We start from the raw sequence: 22,969 nt of genomic DNA, 5'->3' as shown, positions 1-22,969 counted from the left end.
GTCTCTTGCTGAGAGACGGGGAACCCCAGCAGTGTGACACTGACTCATTCACTGTGGCTGTCCTGGTAACAGGGCGATTCTGTTGGACACAGTCTCCTTGTACCCTGTACTCTCCATCACTCCATGCATGACTGCCCCAGACAGAGCAGAGCTGCCTTTCTGGGTGAATCATTACAGAGGACCCACCTCAGACTCAATCAACTGTACCATGTGGAAGGGGAAGGTGCAATCAGGCAAGACAGAAAGTACTCAGCTATATCTATCTGTGTTGTGCATTTTGTTAAACATGTGTATGAGCTACATGGAACATGTGTGTGTGTGTGTGTACAACACGGGCACATCAATTACACTGGAAATTAACTGAAAATGTTCAGTTTTACAACAGGTCTGTTTTCATATACTGCAGGCTCCTTTATACATCTGACATAAAAGCAGTAGACAGAAGGCGTGTTCATTTCCATACACTCCCTCTGGCACCCCAGGAAACGACTGCTTCCCTTTCTGTCTGCTTTGAAGGAGGGAGAGAAGAGGAGCGAGAGAAAAGGAGAGATACCGAGCAACACAGATTTCGTCTAGGGAGTCTGTCTTTTTATGTGTTTTTATTAAACACATTCATCTATAAATCAAACCCATCTTAAGTCCTATAGCTTACAGGTGTGCATGGGAGGTTCTATAATACTGAGTGTGTCTAGTTCATAATTAGGGCAGATAAAGCCAGGTCTGGAGAGTTGAACATGATTCTCCCCTCATCACCCTGTGGGTCCACAGCTTTAGTGAGAGATGGGTCACCCCAACATGAAAAGAACTGTCTGCACACACACAAACAAACATGCTCTGATAGCATAGTCAACACACACATACGAGAGCACTAAGGGATGCCACCAGTTGTAGAAGGGCTTTGTGTGGCTGCTGTTTCCGAGGGGAAGCTGTGGGTAAATCATGCCAGTGTGTCTGCGCTGTGTTGCAGCCCTGAGCCCCGGAAGGTGAGACAGAAGAGGACGCTAGGGTTGGGCGGTATACCATATACCGGTATTGATGCACGGACCATTTCATTTTTTAAAATATATATTTTTTTACCTAGTTTTGTCCCATGGAATAAATGTTGTAGATCTTAATGTTTTTCCTCATAATCCTGGACTATCGGACCACCATTTTATTACGTTTGCACTCGCAACAAATAATCTGCTCAGACCCCAACCAAGGAGCATCAAAAGTCATGCTATAAATTCTCAGACAACACAAAGATTCCTTGATGCCCTTCCAGACTCCCTCTGCCTACCCAAGGACGTCAGAGGACAAAAATCAGTTAACCACCTAACTGAGGAACTAAAATTAACCTTGCGCAATACCCTAGATGCAGTTGCACCCCTAAAAACTAAAAATATTTGTCATAAGAAACTAGCTCCTTGGTATACAGAAAATACCCGAGCTCTGAAGCAAGCTTCCAGAAAATTGGAACGGAAATGGCGCCACACCAAACTGGAAGTCTTCCGACTAGCTTGGAAAGACAGTACCGTGCAGTATCGAAGAGACCTCACTGCTGCTCGATCATCCTATTTTTCCAACTTAACTTCTCTAGGGTAGGGGGTCAGCATTCGGAATGTTGGATGAAAAGCATGCCCAAATTAAACTGCCAGCTACTCATCCCCAGAAGATAAGATATGCATATTATTAGTAGATTTGGATAGAAAACACTCTGAAGTTTCTAAAACTGTTTGAATCATGTCTGAGTATAACAGAACTTATTTAGCAGGCGAAACCCTGAGGACAAACCATTCAGAATTTTTTTGTTTTTGAGGTCACTCTTTTCAGTGAGTTTTCATTGGGAAACCAGATTTTTAAGGGACCTTCTTGCAGTTCCTACCGCTTCCACTGGATGTCAACAGTCTAGAAATTGGTTGAGGTTATTCCTTTGTGTAATGAAGAAGTACGGCCATCTTGAAGGAGGGTCACTCGAAGTGTCCTGTTTGTTAGAAGCGCATGACCAGAAAGCTAGCTACAGTTGGTTTTAATCCTGTATTGAACACAGATCATCCCGTCTTCAATTTGATCGATTATTTACGTAAAAAAATACCTAAAGTTGTATTACAAAAGTAGTTTGACATTTTTTGGCAAAGTTTACAGGTAACCTATGAGATATTTTGTAGTCACGTTTCACAATTTGGAACCGGTGTTTCTCTGGATCAAACGCGCCAAATAAATGGACATTTTGGATATATATCGACGGAATTAATAGAACAAAAGGACCATTTGTGATGTTTATGGGAAATATTGGAGTGCCAACAACAGAAGCTCGTCAAAGGTAAGGCATGAATTATATTTTTATTTCTGCGTTTTGTGTCGCGCCTGCAGGGTTGAAATATGCTTCTCTTTGTTTACAATGGTGCTATCCTCAGATAATAGCATCGTTTGCTTTCGCCGAAAAGCTTATTTGAATTCTGACATGTTGGCTGGATTCACAACCAGTGTAGCTTTAATTTGGTGTCTTTCATGTGTGATTTAATGAAAGTTAGATTTTTATAGTAATTAATTTGAATTTGGCGCTCTGCATTTTCTCTGTCTTTTTGCCAAGTGAGACAGTAGTGTCGCCTAAACTCAGATTTTTTGATATAAATATGAACTTTAATGAACAAAACATACATGTATTGTGTAACATGAAGTCCTATGAGTGTCATCTGATGAAGATCATCAAAGGTTAGTGATTCATTTTATCTCTATTCCTGCTTTTTGTTACTCTCCTTTTTGGCTGAAAAAATGGCAGTCTTTTTCTGTGACTTGGCTTTAACCTAACATAATCATTTGGTGTGCTTTCGCCGTAAAACCTTTTTGAAATCGGACACTTTGGCTGGATTTACAACAAGTGTATCTTTAAAATGGTGTAAAATACTTGTATGTTTGAGGAATTTAAATTATGGGATTTCATTTGTTTTGAATTTGGCGCCCTGCAGTTTCACTGGCTGTTGACGAGGTGGGACGCTACCGTCCCACATACCCTAGTGAGCTTAATTGAGGAAAATAAGAACAATTCGAAATGTCTTTTTGATACTGTTGCAAACCTAACTAAAAAGCAGCATTCCACCAGTGAGGATGGCTTTCACTTCAGCAGTGATAAATTCATGAACTTCTTTGAGGAAAATATCATGATCATTAGAAAGCAAATTACAGACTCCTCTTTAAATCTGCATATTCCTCCAAAGCTCAGCTGTCCTGAGTCTGCACAACTCTGCCAGGACCTAGGATCAAGGGAGACACTTAAGTGTTTTAGTACTATATCTCTTGACACAATGATGAAAATAATCATGGCCTCTAAACCTTCAAACTGCATACTGGACCCTATTCCAACTAAACTACTGAAAGAGCTGCTTCCTGTGCTCGGCCCTCCTATGTTGAACATAATAAACGGCTCTCTATCCACCGGAGGTGTACCAACTGTACTTATCTGTCGGAAAGATATCAGTTTGTCTCTGTGAATGGTTTGTCCTCTGACAAATCAACTGTACATTTCGGTGTTCCTCAAGGTTCCGTTTTGAGACCACTATTGTTTTCACTATATATTTTACCTCTTGGGGATGTCATTCGAAAACATAATGTTATCTTTCACTGCTATGCGGATGACACAGAGCTGTACATTTCAATGAAACATGGTGAAGCCCCAAAATTGCCCTCGCTAGAAGCCTGTGTTTCAGACATAAGGAAGTGGATAGCTGCAAACGTTCTACTTTTAAACTCGGACAAAACAGAGATGCTTGTTCTAGGTCAAGAAACAAAGAGATCTTCTATTGAATCTGACAATTAATCTTGATGGTTGTAAAGTTGTCAAATAAAACTGAAGGACCTCGGCGTTACTCTGGACCCTGATCTCTCTTTTGACGAACATATCAAGACTGTTTCAAGGACAGCTTTTTCCATCTACGCAACATTGCAAAAATCTGAAACTTTCTGTCCAAAAATGATGCAGAAAAATGTATCCATGCTTTTGTTACTTCTAGGTTAGACTACTGCAATGCTCTACTTTCCGGCTACCGGGATAAAGCACTAAATAAACTTCAGTTAGTGCTAAATACGGCTGCTAGAATCCTGACTAGAACCCAAAAAATGTATCATATTACTCCAGTGCTAGCCTCCCAACACTGGCTTCCTGTTAAGGCAAGGGCTGATTTCAAGGTTTTACTGCTAACCTACAAAGCATTACATGGGCTTGCTCCTACCTATCTTTCCGATTTGGTCCTGCCGTACATACCTACACGTACGCTACGGTCACAAGATGCAGGCCTCCTAATTGTCCCTAGAATTTCTAAGCAAACAGCTAGAGGCAGGGCTTTCTCCTATAGAGCTCAATTTTTATGGAATGGTCTGCCTACCCATGTGAGAGACGCAGACTGGGTCTCAACCTTTAAATCTTTACTGAAGACTCATCTCTTCAGTTGGTCATATGATTGAGTGTAGTCTGGCCAGGAGTGTGAAGGTGAACGGAAAGGCTCTGGAGCAACGAACCGCCCTTGCTGTCTCTGCCTGGCCGGTTCCCCTCTCTCCACTGGGATTCTCTGCCTCTAACCCTATCAGGGGCTGAGTCACTGGCTAACTGGTGCTCTTTCATGCCGTACCTAGGAGGGGTGTGTCACTTGAGTGGGTTGAGTCACTGACGTGATCTTTCTGTCTGGGTTGGAACCCCCCCTTGGGTTGTGCCGTGGCGGAGATCTTTGTGGGCTATACTCGGCCTTGTCTCAGGATGGTAAGTTGGTGGTTGATATCCCTCTAGTGGTGTGGGGGCTGTGCTTTGGCAAAGTGGGTGGGGTTATATCCTTCCTGTTTGGCCCTGTCCGGGGGTATCATCGGATGGTGCCACAGTGTCTCCTGACCCCTCCTGTCTCAGCCTCCAGTATTTATGCTGCAGTAGTTTATGTCGGGGGCTAGGGTCAGTTTGTTATATCTGGAGTACTTCTCGTGTCTTATCCGGTGTCCTGTGTGAATTTAAGTATGCTCTCTCTAATTCTCTCGGAGGACCTGAGCCCTAGGACCATGCCTCAGGACTACCTGGCATGATGACACTTTGGAGCACCAGCACGGCCAGGTGGACTGGGGACAGCAGTTTCAACTGCTCTGCCTGCGGCTATGGAACCCTGACCTGTTCATCGGACGTGCTACCTGTCCCAGACCTGCTGTTTTCAACTCACTAGAGACAGCAGGAGCAGTAGAGATACTCTGAATGATCGGCTATGAAAAGCCAACTGACATTTACTCCTGAGGTGCTGACTTGCTGCACCCTCGACAACCACTGATTATTATTATTTGACCCTGCTGGTCATTTATGAACATTTGAACATCTTGGCCATGTTCTGTTATAATCTCCACCCGGCACAGCCAGAAGAGGACTGGCCACCCCTCATAGCCTGGTTCCTCTCTAGGTTTCTTCCTAGGTTTTGGCCATTCTAGGGAGTTTTTCCTAGCCACCGTGCTTCTACACATGCATTGCTTGCTGTTTGGGGTTTTAGGCTGGGTTTCTGTACAGCACTTTGAGATATCAGCTGATGTAAGAAGGGCTATATAAATACATTTGATTTTGATTTGATATTTAACCAGGTAGGCAAGTTGAGAACAAGTTCTCATTTACAATTGCGACCTGGCCAAGATAAAGCAAAGCAGTTCGACACATACAACAACACAGAGTTAAACATGGAGTAAAACAAACATACAGTCAATAATACAGTAGAAAAATAGGTCTATATACAATGTGAGCAACTGAGGTGAGATAAGGGAGGTAAAGGCAAAAAAAAAAGGCCATGGTGGCGAAGTAAATACAATATAGCAAGTAAAACACTGGAATGGTTTGAGTTTTATAACGGTAGTTTGGTTTGTTAAATGTGATAGTTTACTCCACTATTTGAGTCATCTCTCAGCTCTCTCTCCATGCCGCATTCCACACAGACCTAGCCCCACCCCGTCACTCAAGGAGCACATTTGTTGTTGCTCGACCATGAGACATTTGCTTTCATTCTGCATGGTCATGCATCAATGTTGAGGCAATTTTCTGCTTGCTTCTTAATATAAATCCACAAGCGTTCTATAATTAGTTTCTTACATGTACAAACATCTACATAGTTTGTCTTTCATTAGCAAGTTGTGGCTAAATCGTATTAGCCGCTAATGCTAATCGCAAGTAAGATGGCTAGCTAATAAATGTACTGAGTCCGAGCAAACACTAGTAAGATGGCTAGCTGTTGCCAGATAATAGAATGTTAATTTCTCTACCATAAGCCACCTCCAATGTCATTTTAGACAATTTGGTAGTACGACCAACCGGCCTCAACTGCAGACTGCGTGTATGGCGTTGTGTGGGCGAGCGTTTGGATATTTTATTAGGATCCCCACTAGCTGTTGCAAAAGTAGCAGCTACTCTTCCTGGGGTCCACACAAAACATAATGACATAATACAGAACATCAATAGACAAGAACAGCTCAAGGACAGAACTACATACATGTTTTTAAAAGACACACGTAGCCTACATATGCATACACACACAAACTATCTAGGTCATATAGGGGAGAGGCGTTGTGCCGCGAGGTGTTGCGTCATCAGTTTTTTTTAAACCAGGTTTGCTGTTAATTTGAGCAATATGAGATGGAAGGAAGTTCCATGCAATAAGGGCTCTATATAATACTGTATGCTTTCTTGAATTTGTTCTGGGGACTGTGAAAAGACCCCTGGTGGCATGTCTGGTGGGATAAGTGTGTGTGTCAGAGCTGTGTGTAAATTGACTATGCAAACAATTTGGGATTTTCAACACTTTGTTTCTTAGAAAACGAAGTAGTGATGCAGTGAGTCTCTCCTCAACTCTCAGCCAAGAGATACTGGCATGCATTGTATTTATATCAGCCCTCTGATTACAATTAAGAGCAAAACGTGGTGCTCTGTTCTGACCCAGCTGCAGCTTAACTAGGTATTTCCTTGCAGCACTGGACCACACGACTGGACAATAATCAAGATTAGACCAAATTAGAGCCTGCAGAACTTGCTTTTTGGAGTGTGGTGTCAAAAAAGCAGAGCATCTCTATTTTGTGGCCAGACCTCTACCCATCTTTACAACCATTGAATCTGTTTTGACCATGACAGTTTACAATCTAAGGTAACACCAAGTCATTTTGTCTACTGAAATTGTTCAACAGCCACACCATTCATTACCAGATTCAGCTGAGGTCTAGAACTTAAGGAATGATTTGTACCAAATACAATGCTCTTAGTTTTAGAGAAGTTCAGGACCAGTTTATTACTGGCCACCCATTCCAAAACAGACTGCAACTCTTTGTTAACGGTTTCAGTGACTTCATTAGCTGTAGTTTCTGATGCGTATATGGTTAAATCAGCATACATGTACACACATGCTTTGTTTAATGCCAGAGGCATGGTCATTGGTAAAAATGTAAAAGAGTACAGGGCCTAGAGAGCTGCCCTGCGGTACACCCCACTTTCCATGTTTGACATTAGGAGAAGCTTCCATTAAAGAAAACCCTCAGTTCTATTAGATAGATAGCCATATCATGGATTCAGAGCTGAGGTTGAAAAGCCATAACACAAGTTCTCTCAACAGTTTATGGTCAATAATATCAAAGGCTGCACTGAAATCTAACAGCACAGCTCCCACAATCTTCTTATTATCAATTTCTTTCAACCAATTATCAGTCATTTGTGTCCGTGCAGTACATGTTGAGTGCCCTTCTCTATAAGCATGCTGAAAAGTCTGTTGTTAATTTGTTTACAGAGAAATAGCATTGTATTTGGTCAAAAACTATTTTCCCAACAGTTTTCTAAGAGCTGGCAACAAGCTTATAGGTCTGCTGTTAGATCCAGTAAAGGCTGCTTTACCACTCTTGGGTAGCGGAATTAATTTGGCTTCCCTCCAGGCCTGAGGACAAAAAGGAGTGGCTAGAGAGTCAGCTACCTTCCTCAGTAGGTTTCCATTTACTGTAAGTTGTCAATGCCAGGTGGTTTGTAATTATTGATCAATAACAATTCTTCCAACTCTCCCACACTAACTTTACAAAATTGTAACTTGCAATGCTTTTCTTTCATTATTCGTTTTTTATGCATGAATACAACTGCTCACTGTTCGTTGTTGGCATTTCCTGCCTAAGTTTGCTCACTTTGCCAATGAAATAATCATTAAAACATTTGGCAACATCAAATGGTTTTGTGATGAATAAGCCATCTGATTCGATGAAAGATGGAGTTGAATTTGTCGTTCTGCCCATAACTTAATTTAAAGTACTCCAAAGTTTAATTTCATTGATAGGTCAACATTGTGAACAGTGTGCCCCATGGTGGCGGTGGGGTTATGGTATGGGGAGGCATAAGCTATGGACAACGAACATCATTTGCATTTTATCAATGGCATTTTGAATGCATAGGATGATATCCTGAGTCACATTGTGGTGCCATTTATCTGCCGTCATCACCTCATGTTTCAGCATGATAATGCAAGGCCCCATGTTGCAAGGATCTGTACACAATTCCTGGAAGCTGAAAATTCTTCCATGGCCTGCATAGACATATCACCCATTGAGCAAGTTTGGGATGCTCTGGATCAACATGTTCCAGTTCCCCGCCAATATCCAGCAACTTCACACAGCCATTGAGAGGAGTGGGACAAAATTCCACAGGCCACAATCAACAGCATAATCAGCTCTATGAAAAGGAGATGTGTTGAGCTGCATAAGGCAAATGGTGGTCACACCAGATACTGACTGGTTTTCTGATCCACGCCCCTACCCTTTTTTTTTTAAGGTATCTGTGACCAACAGATGCATATCTACAGTGCCCTCCACTAATATTGGCACCCTTGGAAAATATGACCAAACTGGGCTGTAAAAAAAAATGTCTTCATTGTTTATCCTCTTGGTCATTCATTCAAAATATTCACAAAAATCAAACCTTTAAAGATAAATAATTGGAAGAAAAAATGAATTCTTAAAAAAAAAGGTTTTATCTTAAATGTGTGCCACAATTATTCATTCAATTCTTTGTGCAACCTCCCTTTGCCAAGATAACAGATCTGAGACTTCTCCTATAATACGTAATGAGGTTGGAGAACACATGGGAAGGGATCTGAGACCATTCCTCCATACAAAATCTCTCCAGATCCACGCTTGTGGACTCTCCGCTTCAGCTCATCCCACAGGTTTTCTATGGGGTTCAGGTCAGGGGACTGAGATGGCAAAACCTTGATTCTGTGGTCAGTGAACCATTTTTGTGTTGATTTTGAGGTGTGCTTTGGATCATTGTCCTGCTGGAAGATCCAACCACGGCCCAGTTTAAGCTTCCTAGCAGAAGCAGTCATGTTTTGATTTAATATCTGCTGGTACTTGGAGTCTATGATACCATGTATCCTAACAAGTTGTCCAGGGCCTTTGGAAGAAAAACAGCCCCATAACATCAAAGATTCACCACCATACATCACAGTGGGGATGAGGTACTTTTTGGCATGGCTATCCTTCTGTCTACGCCAAACCCATCTCTGGTGTTTGTATCCAAAAAGCTCTATTTTGGTCTCATCTGACCATAGAACCCAGTCCCATTGAAAGTTCCAGTAACGTTTGGCAAACTGTAGGTGCTTGAGTTGGTTGTTTGATGACAGCAAAGGCTTTTTTATGGCAACCCTCCCAAACAACTTGTGGTTATGTACAAGACCCAACACAAAACCCAACTAGCAATTCTCCAGCTGTGATCCTTGGAGATTCTTTGGCAACTCGAACCATCCTCCTCACTGTGCGTGGGGTCAATAGACACACGTTCTCTTCCAGGCCGATTGCTAACATCTTCAGTTGCTTTAAATTTCGTAATTATTGCCCTGATAGAGGAAATGGGCATTTTCAAACCTTTGAGCTATTGTCTTATAGCCATTTCCTGATTTGTGCAGCTCAACAACCTTTTGTCGCACATCATTACTGTATTCTCGGGTCTTTCCCATAGTGAAGGATGACTATGGGAACTTGTCACCTCATATTTATACCCCAGTAAAACAGGAAGTCATGGCTTACCACTTAAGTGTTCCTAATCACTCAGATGAACTTAAAAATGTAAAATATGAATGGGAATATACTTCAGTTAGATTTTACTCATAAGAACTTCTAGGGGTGCCAATAATTGTGGCACACATGTTTCGGAGAAAAAATATTTATTTAATTTATTTCACATACATTTTATTCAATCATTTTACTTCAATTAAAGGTTCGATTTTTGTGAATATTTTGAATGATAGACCAAGAGGATAAACAGCAAAGAAACATTTTTCATAGCCCATTTTGCTCATATTTACCAAGGGTGCCAATATTATTGGAGGGCATTGCCAATTATGTGAAATCCATAGATTAGGCTGATTTTCCTTATATGAACTGTAACTCAGTAATGTTTTGCATGTTACGTTAATATGAATGCTGTCAAACCATAGACTAAGCCCTGTTGGCTTAATTCAAAAACAAATTTCAGAAAGACTATACTTATTTTGAGATACTTCAAACCAAAAAACACTGATAAGATGAAGTCAACATCCGATCTTCATATAACGAGTGTATGGTAATTTGCAATGTCAGTATAAAAGTCCCTACTCTGTATACCAGGCAGGCTGGGGTGAGGCAGTTCTCCTCCACACTGTTCTCTGCTCAGTTGCAAAAAACTAAGCAACATTCTAAAGGTTTCCTCACTTCACAGCTTCCGTCGGTCACAGAACGTCTGCCTAAGACGCTGACAAATCTGTCTGACTGTCTGTCTGTCATGTCCCCAGCCCCTCTCTCTCTACAGTGCCAGGCAACCACAGAGCAGCTGTGATTTGTTGCCATTCTGAGGTTGCTGTGGAAACCTCGGGGGCTAAGCTACAGTCTTTTTTGCGGGTGAGTGGAGTCACGCATCCATGATTTCAAACGCTTGGACGGAGCGATGGCCTGTTAGGAATGACGGGGGGAGAGAGGGAGGGAAGTGTGTGGTAACAGAAGGAGACTGGGAATCTTTGTCAGGGAAACAAACATCGGATGAAAACAAGAATGTTAGTTGAATCTGCTTGTTTGTGCTTGTTGCGTGAGTATTTTGCGAGCTCATTGTTTCCCCCTGTTCCTCTCTCTCACTCATTACCCCTGATTAACAGGCCCAGATGGACCGTGTGGAGCCGACATGGGCAGGAGGCTGGACAAACACTGAGGGCTATAACAGACTTGGTGACAGAGAGAAGCACATCCATTTCCAAGACAGTCTATCATCAGCTATCCCATGAAATAAATGGCAGTGATTATACACTTGTCCATAGTACAGACACCCAAACATAGACAAATGAGCTGCTATGCTGGACAAGATGATGGTTTTCCAATTTTGGTTTAAGGGGACAGTATTGTTCAGAACAAAAATATGCAGTCAATTCTGGAGGAATTCATTAATGGGGCCAATAGAGTCAGGGTTCTGGACAAGTCCATTGATCATACAGAGTACTTCAGAGAGACATAAGGTTCTCCATTTAGTGGCTTCCTCGTTGAATACCCCTAACCAAACAGTACAAAGACACTGGACTAGGAGGAACGTAGAAGCCCTCTCCCCTCACCATACAGTATATGTCATCTGTGAGGGTGCGCTGTAGAACAGCCCTCCCTTACTATCTCCCATTTACTCCTCCCCTCCCCCCTATCTCACCTGTGAGGGTGCGCTGCAGGACAGTCCTCCGCTGATCTCTCCGATGCGTGCGGCTGCCGTGGGGTTGGAGGAGCTGATGAGGACGGGCCCACTGATCTCCATGGAGTGTCTCTGGGGGGGCGGGGCCAGACAGGGCTTGTGAGACATGGTGAGGGATGTAAACGAGTGGCGCTTCTTACTGTTCTTCTTCTCCCCGGCCCGGTGGGGGCCACCGTTACTCTGGGGTCCCGATGAGGCCCCCTCGCCAGAGTCCTCACTGGAGTCCCCAGACTTGTCCAACTCAATCAGCTGACGCGCTGCTGTGTTAAACTACAGGAGGAGAGAGGGAAGAGGGGAAGGAAAGGAGGGCAGGATGGGTTGGGGTAGAAAGGAGAGAAAAGGAGTCGTTGTCGTTAATATGATAATGAAAGCCGTCACTCTTCATAATAAACCTAGTTGTAGTAAGAACCACCCTGTGCCTTTATCTGATGGGAGAAAGCAGTAGGCTGAGAATGCTGCCAGTGCCAGGGGGTTGAGAGAGAACCTTGGGCTCAGGGGGAGTGGGAGTCAACGGTTTCAGGCAGGCAGCGGCGCAGACAGCAGCCTTTCATGTGAGGTAGGAATCAAAGGAGGAACACTAAAAAGGGTTTAGCTAATCACAGGGAGAACGAGGGAGCACTCCACGACACAGATAGCCCCGAGCTGCTCTCCCTCTACTTGGGACATAAAAGTGGAGAATTTCACACCAATCCTGAGGAGAGACAGTGCTAAATGTGTACACACGTAGCACTAGATCAGATATACAGCCAAGTATATACAACCAAATATAGAATGGGTATCAGTATAAAACCACTGTACAGAAATAACTCAGACACAATCAAGTGTGGCTACAAAAAAATGTATTATAGCTTGTCCTCCATGACAGTTCCAGAATTGCTCATATTTAGTTTTAAAAAGAAAGCGGTTTACTGTATGACATATGCTGAATGTACAGTAGTCATCAGTTGCACATGTGTTTATGTAACCTGTGCGAGACCCGAGTCAAAATGTTATTTCTTGGTGGAAAACGTTGTATTTCTCTGCTGTGAAAACATGGTCAATTGTATCCATTAGTTGTTTTGCATCCGTTCCCTTCAAAATATCCACCCTTGGGATATTATGAAAAATCTAAATCTGTCACATGAATAGTGCCATGAAAAATGAGAAGAAACATTTTTTTAAATTCTCCTCTGCTTCTAAAAATGTAATTTTCAATGTCAGAGTCAAAGATAACCTTCACAAAAGCATTCACACGGAAAATGTCTTCTCTTCTCAAATTGCTCTTCCTTTTATGACAAGTCTCTGCCCACTCCCGGGCTTCTCTCTACCATTAGAAGTGTAACAATTCACCAAATCCACGATTCAGTACGTATTTGGGGTCACGGTTCGGTTTCGGTACAACAGGAAAATTAAATGCAGTTAACAATCTTCAGCATTCACAAATGTTTCTGGCATTGTCTGTTGTGACACGATTGTTATGTTAGGCCTCTCAAGGTTCCACTCTGATGCTGCGTTTGTAACCATGTGGAAGGTGGGAATCTACCAGTTGTGAAGTCATAAATGCCAGTTGGATGCATTCATGTGACTTGAAAACTGATTGGCTAAATTGCCAACAAGCTGCAACCATAAACTAAAAGTACAGCTATCATGCTGGCAAACAAATTATAGAGTTCATAAATCACATTAATATATTGCTTTTTATAAATAATGTTTTGTTACATTTAACTGCAGAAAATGCTGTTAGAGGCCTTTTCCTTAGTAGATGATGTTAGAGGTTACCATTTGGGAGAAGTGGGTGCTCAGGATGATAGAGGAGTTTCCCACAAGGGATTACCAGTTGGAGGGGCATTCAAGTGGATTTTTCCCAGTCGCATGTGGTAAATTCCCACTTCCATCTGGGTTACGAATGCACCATGACACTGCCTCCTTCACTGCCAAACGCGCGAGTCTCATAAAGGGGGTGGGTCTGTAGCACGGTACATCTCCCACTGCGGAGTAATGTGATGGGCTGTCACTTAAATAAGCACAACACAGGGCCAATGGCCAATTCATTACAAACTTCTGCTTTGGCTTGCTTATATAGACTGGGTACTATCTGTTTGCTGAAATGGGTGCAAGAGGGAAGTTCGTAACGTGGGTCGAGCACTTTCACGAGGTGCTGAAACTCCCTATTCTCAACAACCAGGAAGATGCTTCAAATGAAAACAGACTGCTTTAAAAGATAAATAGCCTACAGTATAGGCTACAGGCCTATACAATTCAATAATATTGAAATCAATTTCATGTTCATTCAACTGAGTTCTATTTTCCTAATTGCAGGCTGCTGTCAAATTTTTGCCTCAATATATTTCATGTGTAATGTGCGCAATGATGTGCCAAATCTTGATTTTAGTGCATTAGGGTAAGCCGCCTCAATTTGTGCAGTCATGATAATATCTTTCTAGGAGCTGATCCGTCGTCAGTATTGTGGAATAATTCCATTGTTAATGTAAGATTTGAATGGAGAAAGACAGCGCTGCTCTCGGATCAGCTTTCTTTAGATCCTATCAGTATCGACACGCCTCAACACGCACTTAGCGAACGTTCTCTGCGTGGTGTTTTGGGAAACGCATGTTACATCTTCGGTCGTTGTAGGAAAGATGCATTGTTAAAACACTCGTAAGCCTAAATTCCATCACTATCGGGAAACCAGGCCCAGATCTATTACACAGGTAAGGTTCCTACCAGCAGACAGTTCTCTCAGCAGTGATCATGGAAGCTTTTATAGGACAATGGTGAATTACCTCAGGATGTCAAGCTAAAGATGGCTAAAGCTTTTTAAAGCAAACACTAGCTGTATTTAAGGGGCACATGGGAATTTGGAAAGCTGCTCAGAAGGTGCTCAATGACCAGTCAATCTAATGGCATGTTTAGTACTTTGGTGAAATATATTGTGACCGTTTAAGGGTGAAGCAAAAGGGGAGAGCACTAATGTGTACATTTTGAAAGATGTCTAACAAAGCAACAACAAAAAGATTGCACTAACATACTCAGCATTTTCCAACCTCTTACCGGAGGTAAAATGCTTGCCTGAACATATCAGGGACACTCCGGTTGTTAAGACTTGGAGGAACATTTCGCTTACCTCAACATATGATATAGGGAAGATTCCAATTTTATCCCCCAGCATTCCCTCTGCCCAGTTTTCGTCCACTCTGCGAATCACAGTCAGAATATCATCCTAGAAGAGAAAAGATGCAGAGCTTGTTACCGGGAAGACTGTCATTAAAGATGCTGCTAACTAGGAAATTTTCAGATCTTCTAGGAACAAACACCCAGGATAGAAGAATAACGAGGCTGAGAGAGAGAGACCATGTTTTATTAAAACTCCCAGAAGTGCCCAGTTAGGCTACATTATTAGAGTAATACAGTACAGTGGATCCTGTTTAAAAAGGAACAAGATAAGCACTTTCGTTTGTTTCAGTTTTTGCTCATAAGGGGCCGGCAGGTAGCCTAGTGGTTGCTGGATCGAATCCCCGAGCTGACAAGGTAAAAATCTGTCGTTCTGCCTTTAACCCACTGTTCCCCGGAAGGCTGTCATTGTAAATGAGAATTTGTTCTTAACCGACTTGCCTAGTTCAATAAAGGTTAAAAAATAAAATAAAGATATAAGACAGCTGACTGCTTATAAAAGCCAAGGATAGAAAGATCTAATCTACCGTTTCAGTTGATTAGAATAGATCGATAAATGTAGTAATTTAGCAATGGTACAGTAGCCGTCTAGTTCTAGATGTGTGAGTGGATAACTGGTCCTCTACACTAGGAGGAAAAATGCCTTGCATCCGTAGGACACGTCTGCAGAAAGAGACAGAGGAACACAGTTTCACTGAGGTTTGGTCAGGGTTAAGCCACAGAGGTTTTACAATCAACAGTTGTTGAGCTGTTAGATGCTCCAAACTCAGGAAAATTACAGCTTAGAAAAAACAGTATAGGTTGTAATTAAAACTCGTTAGAAACTGTAGTTCCAGCTTTAGCGAAAATGTCCTATGTGGTAGGGCTGTGGTCTGTACAGTGGCCTACAACTCACCTTAGTGAAGGGCAGGCAGTCCTTGTCTGCCTCGTTGTCTTTCAGCTCAAAGTCGTAGAGGGCCTTGCACTGTGGCGGTGGCTGCGGCAGCGGCTTAATGATCTGGACAAAATTAGTGGGGAAAAAGCCGTGGACTCCACCCATCTCTCCATGGTACCAATTCTCATCCACCTGGCGTCGCAGGATGATGATGTCACCCTTATTGAACTTGAGGTCCCCAGGTTCCTTGCCATCGTAGTTGTACAGGGCCTTGGCACAGGGCAGCTGGGGTACACCCTGTAGAGGGAGAGAAAGAGAGATGGAGAGTGTTCAGGTGTCCAAAACATCAGGACTCATACATAATTGAGCACCACTCAGAACCACATGAATTTTTCAAAACCCAGAGAAATGTAATTGTGGACCGGAGCCATTAGGGACAAGAGCACAGTGAGGGGGGGGGGGTTGTAGTGATGGTCCATATGGGCCACTCACCACACGAGTGAATCAGGATTAAACCACCCTGACCTGGGTAGAGCTACACTTTCAGACAGACCCCATCACCCTCACTCACAGCTAGCATTTCACTCACTCATTGTATAATCTTCTTCCACCAAGTCAGTGTGTGCCTCAGTCACCACTCTCACTGACATTCATTCTCTGTTGCTTTCTAACCGAGAAAGAGACCCAAACGATGTACCGAAAAGAATCTTGGCCCAAAACAGACACCAGTTACTATGGAAACCAAAGGAAGAAAAGTGTGAAGGCCTACTTCTTATGGGAACTGGCAGAAACAAGAGAAAAGTCAAATGCATTCCCAAAACAAGGAGTAAACAAAATGTGCATCAATAGCTTGGTTTCCATCCAATTGGCAACAGATTTTAATGCGAATATTCTAAAATGAATTAAGCGAGAAACCGCAAAAGTAATTTTTATGTGCACTACGTCATCACGCACAGCTTTTTATCTGCAATAAGTGAATTTGATGGTAACACATCTCTGGTGGTATGCAGATTTACAATCAGAGATGTGTTTCCATCAAATTGACTTGTTGAAGCGAAAAGGCTGTGTGATGACGTAGGGCACATAAAAATTACTTTGCAGTTAAATTCCCATGTACTGAATAAAAATACAAGTTAAATGGGTTTCCATCGCATTTTCAACTCTACTGATGGTTTTGTCACAAAAAATGTTGCGTTATATAGCGAATGTGCCCACTCTGGTCTTGACACGTGTGCTCTAACCAACAGCTGGCAGATACAGTGCAGGTATAGGATACATGATGAGATTAATATAGACAAAGAGACAGATCATTTCTATTTTTGCTAACGACAGTCAAGCTCATCACCGTGCACTTTCACCACCCTGTGAAGTTCATCATAACTTATTTCATCTGTAACCTAATAAACTGCATGCTTTTCCAAGGCGTAGTGGGAGGAACACACACCATGTCATCGTGACTCCAAATTTACTTCGATATTATGGTTACTATGTCAATATTTATATATTGCATAATTCAATTTTAGACACAAGAAGATCCCACCTTGTCTAGCGTATTTTGTTTTGTCAACATTTGGAAAGTTTACTGACAAATTTGCTGTTTCCATCAGGCCTGTCATTACATGTCGGATAGAAATGTCAACTCAGCAAAAGAAGAAACGTCTTTCAGCAACCTTAACATGTGTGAATATTTGTATGAACATAAGATTCAACAGACAAACTGAACAAGTTCCACAGACATGTGACTAACAGAAATGGAATAATATGACCCTGAACAAATGGGGGGGGGGTCAACATCAAAAAGTAACAGTCAGTATCTGGTGTGACCACCAGCTGCATTAAGTACTGCAGTGCATCTCCTCCTCATGGCACCATATTTGCCAGTTCTTGCTGTGAGATGTTACCCCACCCTTCCACCAAGGCACCTGCAAGTTTCCGGACATTTCTGGGGGGAATGGCCCTAGCCCTAACCCTCCGAGCCAACAGGTCCCAGACGTGCTCAATGGGATTGAGATCCAGGCTCCTCGCTGGCCATGGCAGAACACTGACATTCCTGTCTTGCAGGAAATCACGCACAGAACGAGCAGTATGGCTGGTGGCATTGTCATGCTGGAGTGTCATGTCAGGATGAGCCTGCAGGAAGGGTACCACATGAGGGAGGAGGACGTCTTCCCTGTAACGTACAGCGTTGAGATTGCCTGCAATGACAACAAGCTCAGTCCGATGATGCTGTGACACACCGCCCAAGACAACGACGAACCCTCCACCTCCAAATCATTCCCGCTCCAGAGTACAGGCCTCGGTGTAACGCTCATTCCTTCGACGATAAACGCGAATCCGACCATCACCCCTGGTGAGACAAAACCGCGACTCGTCAGTGAAGAGCACTTTTGCCAGTCCAGCGACGGTGGGTTTGTGCCCATAGGAGACGTTGTTGCCGGTGATGTCTGGTGAGGACCTGCCTTACAACAGGCCTACAAGCCCTCAGTCCAGCCTCTCTCAGCCTATTGCGGACAGTGTGAGAACTGATGGAGGGATTGTGCGTTCCTGGTGTAACTCGGAGAGTTGTTGTTGCCATCCTGTACCTGTCCCGCAGGTGTGATGCTCGGATGTACTGATCCTGTGCAGGTGTTCTTACACGTGGTCTGCCACTGCGAGGACGATCAGCTGTCCGTCCTGTCTCCCTGTAGCGCTGTCTTAGGCGTCTCACAGTACGAACATTGCAATTTATTGCCCTGGCCACATCTGCAGTCCTCATGCCTCCTTGCAGCATGCCTAAGGCACGTTCACGCAGATGAGCAGAGACCCTGGGCATCTTTCTTTTGGTGTTTTTCAGAGTCAGTAGAAAGGCCTCTTTAATGTCTAAATATTTCAGAACTGTGACCTTAATTGCCTAAGTCTGTAAGCTGTTAGTGTCTTAACTTCTCTAGGATAGGGGGCAGCATTTTCACTTTGGATGAATAGCGTGCCCAGAGTGAACTGCACCCTACTCTGTCCCAGATGCTAATATATGCATATTATTATTGGATATAAAACACTCTGAAGTTTCTAAAACTGTTTGAATGATGTCTGTGAGTATAACAGAACTCATATGGCAGACAAAAACCTGAGAAAAAATACAAACAGGAAGTGAGAATTCTGAGGCTGGTTGATTTTCAACTCATCGCCTATTGAAATCCCAGTGGGATATGGATCTGTTTGCACTTCCTACGCCTTCCACTAGATGTCAACAGTCTGTAGAACGGTGAATGAAGCTTCTACTGTGATGTGGGGCCGGATGGGAGCTGTTTGAGTCAGTGGTCTGGCAGAGAGCCAGTTCCTGGTCTAGCGCATTCCGCAATGATAACGACTTGCGTTCCACTACTTCTATAGACACAAAGGAATTCTCTGGCTGGAACGTTATTGAATATTTATGATAACAACATCCTAAAGATTGATTCTCTACTTAGTTTGACAAGTTTGTTCGACCTGTAATATAACTTTTTGAAGTTTTCGTCCGACGTTCGCCTGGATCTGCGCGAGCGTTTGGATATGTGTACTATATGCGCTAACAAAAGTAGCTACTTGGACATAAATAATGGACATTATCGAACAAAACAACAATTTATTGTGGAACTAGGATTCCTGGGTGTGCATTCTGATGAAGATCATCAAAGGTAAGGGAATATTTATGATGTAATTTCTGTTGACTCCAACATGGCGGAGAAATGTTGTTTCTATCGGAGCGCCGTCTCAGATTATTGCATGGTTTGCTTTTTCCGTAAAGTTTTTTTGAAATCTGACACAGCGGTTGCATTAAGAACAAGTGTATCTTTAATTCTATGTAAAACATGTATCTTTCATCAAAGTGTATGATGAGTATTTATGTTATTTGATGTGGCTCTCTGCAATTTCTCCGGATATTTTGGAGGCATTTCTGAACATAGCGCCAATGTAAACTGAGATTTTTGGATATAAATATGCACATTATCGAACAAAACATACATGTATTGTGTAACATTATGTCCTATGAGTGTCATCTGATGAAGATCAAAGGTTAGTGATTCATTTTATCTCTATTTCTGCTTTTTGTTACTCCTCTCTTTGGCTGGAAAAATGGCTGTGTTTTTCTGTGGCTATGTACTGACCTAACAATCGTTTGGTGTGCTTTCGCCGTAAATCCTTTTTGAAATCAGACATATTGGCTGGATTCACAACAAGTGTAGCTTTAATTCGGTGTATTTCATGTGTGATTTCATGAAAGTTTGATTTTTATAGTATTTATTTCAATTTGGCGCTCTGCATTTTTACTGGCTTTTGGCCAACTGGGACGTTAGCGTCCCACATATCCCAGAGAAGTTAACGACCGTTCCACAGGTGCATGTTCATTAATTGTTTATGGTTCATTGAACAAGCATGGGAAACAGTGTTTAAACCCTTTACAATGAAGATCTGTGAATTTATTTGGATTTTTACGAACCATCTTTGAAAGACATTTCTTTTTTTATTGGATGGAAACCTGGTTAATCTGAATGTGTGTGACACTGAATGGGTCTTGTTGGGTGGCCTTTTAAATGAGTAACTCTATTGTAGTACAGGATCGGTGTGATGAGCTTGGTTGGCTCACTGTATGTATGTCTGTCTGTGTAATACAGAAGTCTAAATGCCCCGGACCTGGCCCAGTTCTCTCCCTGTGGAAGGTTAGGTGGTCTCCACTTGCTAGTCTGGAGCCCTGAAAGGACCATTCAGGGGTGACAACACAGAGGGGACGGGGAGGCTCAATGAACCCCATTCAAGATGGCTGTCCTCACATCCCTCCCTCACATCTCTCCCTCTACTCTGTTAGAGGCCTTTGGTAGTGCTCAAAATCACAAATACTACCGACACCGTCAATCTGAGCACTGACAGATGAAATAAACCAGATATCAGGGAGAAAGATAGTCAGAGGTAAAGAGAAATAAGGAAAAAGAGGGTCTGGGACAGAGCAAGAGCTCAGCGCGAGGCGGCAGAGAGAGAGAGCGAGAGGCGGCAGAGAGAGAGAGCGCGAGGCGGAAGTGTTTAGAGCTGGCAGGCGCTGCAGTCTTGTTTAAGGCTAACGAAGCGTTTAGCGGCTGAGAGTAGAATGAGAGTACAGAACACAGAGCTGTGAAGCTGAGCCAGGGTGACATCACCCGCTGCACACAATCACACAGCCCTGCCTGGTCTTGGCCTGGGCCTCACAGCCAATCACACGCTGCACAGGATGGCCATGGCTGTGAGGTGGGGGGGGGGGGCCTGGGGGAGAAAGAATTGATGAGCGGGGCAGGCAGCCCCCCCAGCCAGCACACTGCTGCTCTAGAACTGGTCTCTGAGGGGAAAGCAGGTCTTTGAGTCAGCCTGGCCCTGTGCTGGCAGGGCGCATTGTGATGTAAAAGAGCATTAACAGCTCAGGTTCTGCAGAAGAGGGGGAAGAGGGGGAGGAGATCCAAAAGCTGACCCCTCCTGTCTCAGCCTCATTTATGCTGCAGTAGTTTGTGTCGGGGGGCTAGGATCAGTCTGTTATATCTGGAGTATTTCTCCTGTCTTATCCGGTGTCCTGTGTGAATTTAAGTATGCGCTCTCTAATTCTCTCTTTTTCTCTCTCGGAGGACCTGAGCCCTAGGACCATGCCTCAGGACTACCTGGCATGATGACTCCTTGCTGTCCCCAGTCCACCTGGCCGTGCTGCTGCTCCAGTTTCAACTGTTCTGCCTGCGGCTATGGAACCCTGACCTGTTCACCGGACGTGCTACCTGTCCCAGACCTGCTGTTTTCAACTCTCTAGAGACAGCAGGAGCAGTAGAGATACTCTGAATGATCGGCTATGAAAAGCCAACTGACATTTACTCCTGAGGTGCTGACTTGTTGCACCCTCGACAACCACTGTGATTATTATTATTTGACCCTGCTGGTCATTAATGAACATTTGAACATCTTGGCCATGTTCTGTTATAATCTCCACCCAGCACAGCCAGAAGAAGACTGGCCCACCACTCATGACCTGGTTCCTCTCTAGGTTTCTTCCTAGGTTTTGGCCATTCTAGGGAGTTTTTCCTAGCCACCGTGCTTCTACACCTGCATTGCTTGCTGTTTGGGGTTTTAGGCTGGGTTTCTGTACAGCACTTTGAGATATCAGCTGATGTAAGAAGGGCTTTATAAATACATTTCATTTGAAAAGCAGGACTGATATGAACATTTGTACAACTGGACTGTACAATTCAGGTAGCCTCATTTTCATGACATGGCTGTTTGTTCAACAATGCTCCAAATGCAGTGCTCTAGACACGGCACAACAGAACCAAAACTACACTCAGTGAATTGACTGTAATCTCCTCACAAGCCCATTGAGCTGCAGTCCAGGAGTGTTTACCCCTACAAACCCCTCTTCTGGCCTCACACAAGAGGGGCTGTCAGCAGATTTACATTTCCCTGTTTCACCCAGCTTGACAGAGTAGAGAAAATGGTGGGGAGGTTGAAAAGGAGGGGGTTGAAGAGAGGGAGTGGGCTTCTGAATGGAAGAGTTGGTCTGTATGAATGAGATGGAAAAAGGAGGGAGGGAGGAGGGGGGTGGGTGTTTCCGGTTTGCAACCATGGAAACTATGCAGATGTGTCTGAACTGGACAAACATGCATGAGTCGAATCCAGGCTTCAGTCCAGTCCAAACACCTCGAGGTCAGCTCCCAACCCCACAGTTGTAGTTTCCAGCAAGCCAATATTCTACTTAGTTTAGCACAGAAAACATGGTAATTAACTACAATGACCATAATCCATTGTCCGTTGTGTGTTTCTTTTACACCTTCTACGTAAAAGGGAAGAATGCATAATCGAGAGAGATAGAGCAGTTGCTTCACAAGGTATCTCTACCTGAAAATACCTGATCTAAGTGATTGATAGTTGGTATTCAGGAGTCAAAGTATGCCTTATTTACTCTGAAGAACTAATAACATTTTGTTTTTGTCAAGACAGCAGCAGCTCTAGAGATGAGATGATGGCCCGGAATTAAATAAAGTCAAATAAAATAAATGTAATACAAAAAACAGAAATATTGTATTAAAGTAATGTGAATAAATTATGGTTAATAAGTGATAAGCAGTAATAGCCAGTCACTACCATCATGGGACTTTTGTTTTATTCTGTGTTGTTACAGCATTCAACTCACGTAATGCAAAGTGCATTTAATGTTAAAGAAAATAAGCACTAATCGCTCAGTACTACTGTGTTTCTCAATGTACCAGTCTCTGCAA

The 22,969-nt window shown here is 43.2% G+C and overlaps 1 protein-coding gene across 2 annotated transcripts in view; it reads right to left on the bottom strand.

Annotated features, from left to right (window-relative positions):
* Positions 1-22,969, bottom strand: part of LOC139541287 (E3 ubiquitin-protein ligase SH3RF1-like) — a 76,930-nt gene that overhangs the window by 27,831 nt on the left and 26,130 nt on the right. For both annotated transcript variants that reach the window (XM_071345760.1, XM_071345761.1), the window contains exons 3-5: positions 15,753-16,028; positions 14,811-14,906; positions 11,669-11,977 (exon numbers count right to left, since the gene is read on the bottom strand). In XM_071345760.1, coding sequence (XP_071201861.1) covers positions 11,669-11,977; positions 14,811-14,906; positions 15,753-16,028 — 681 coding nt within the window. The remainder of the gene's footprint in view (positions 1-11,668; positions 11,978-14,810; positions 14,907-15,752; positions 16,029-22,969) is intronic.

Source organism: Salvelinus alpinus, chromosome 16 (genome assembly GCF_045679555.1).
Source record: "Salvelinus alpinus chromosome 16, SLU_Salpinus.1, whole genome shotgun sequence".
Classification (NCBI taxonomy): Eukaryota; Metazoa; Chordata; class Actinopteri; order Salmoniformes; family Salmonidae; genus Salvelinus; species Salvelinus alpinus.
The sequence above is the reverse complement of the archived record's forward strand: the minus strand, read 5'-3'. Positions and strand labels throughout refer to the sequence as shown.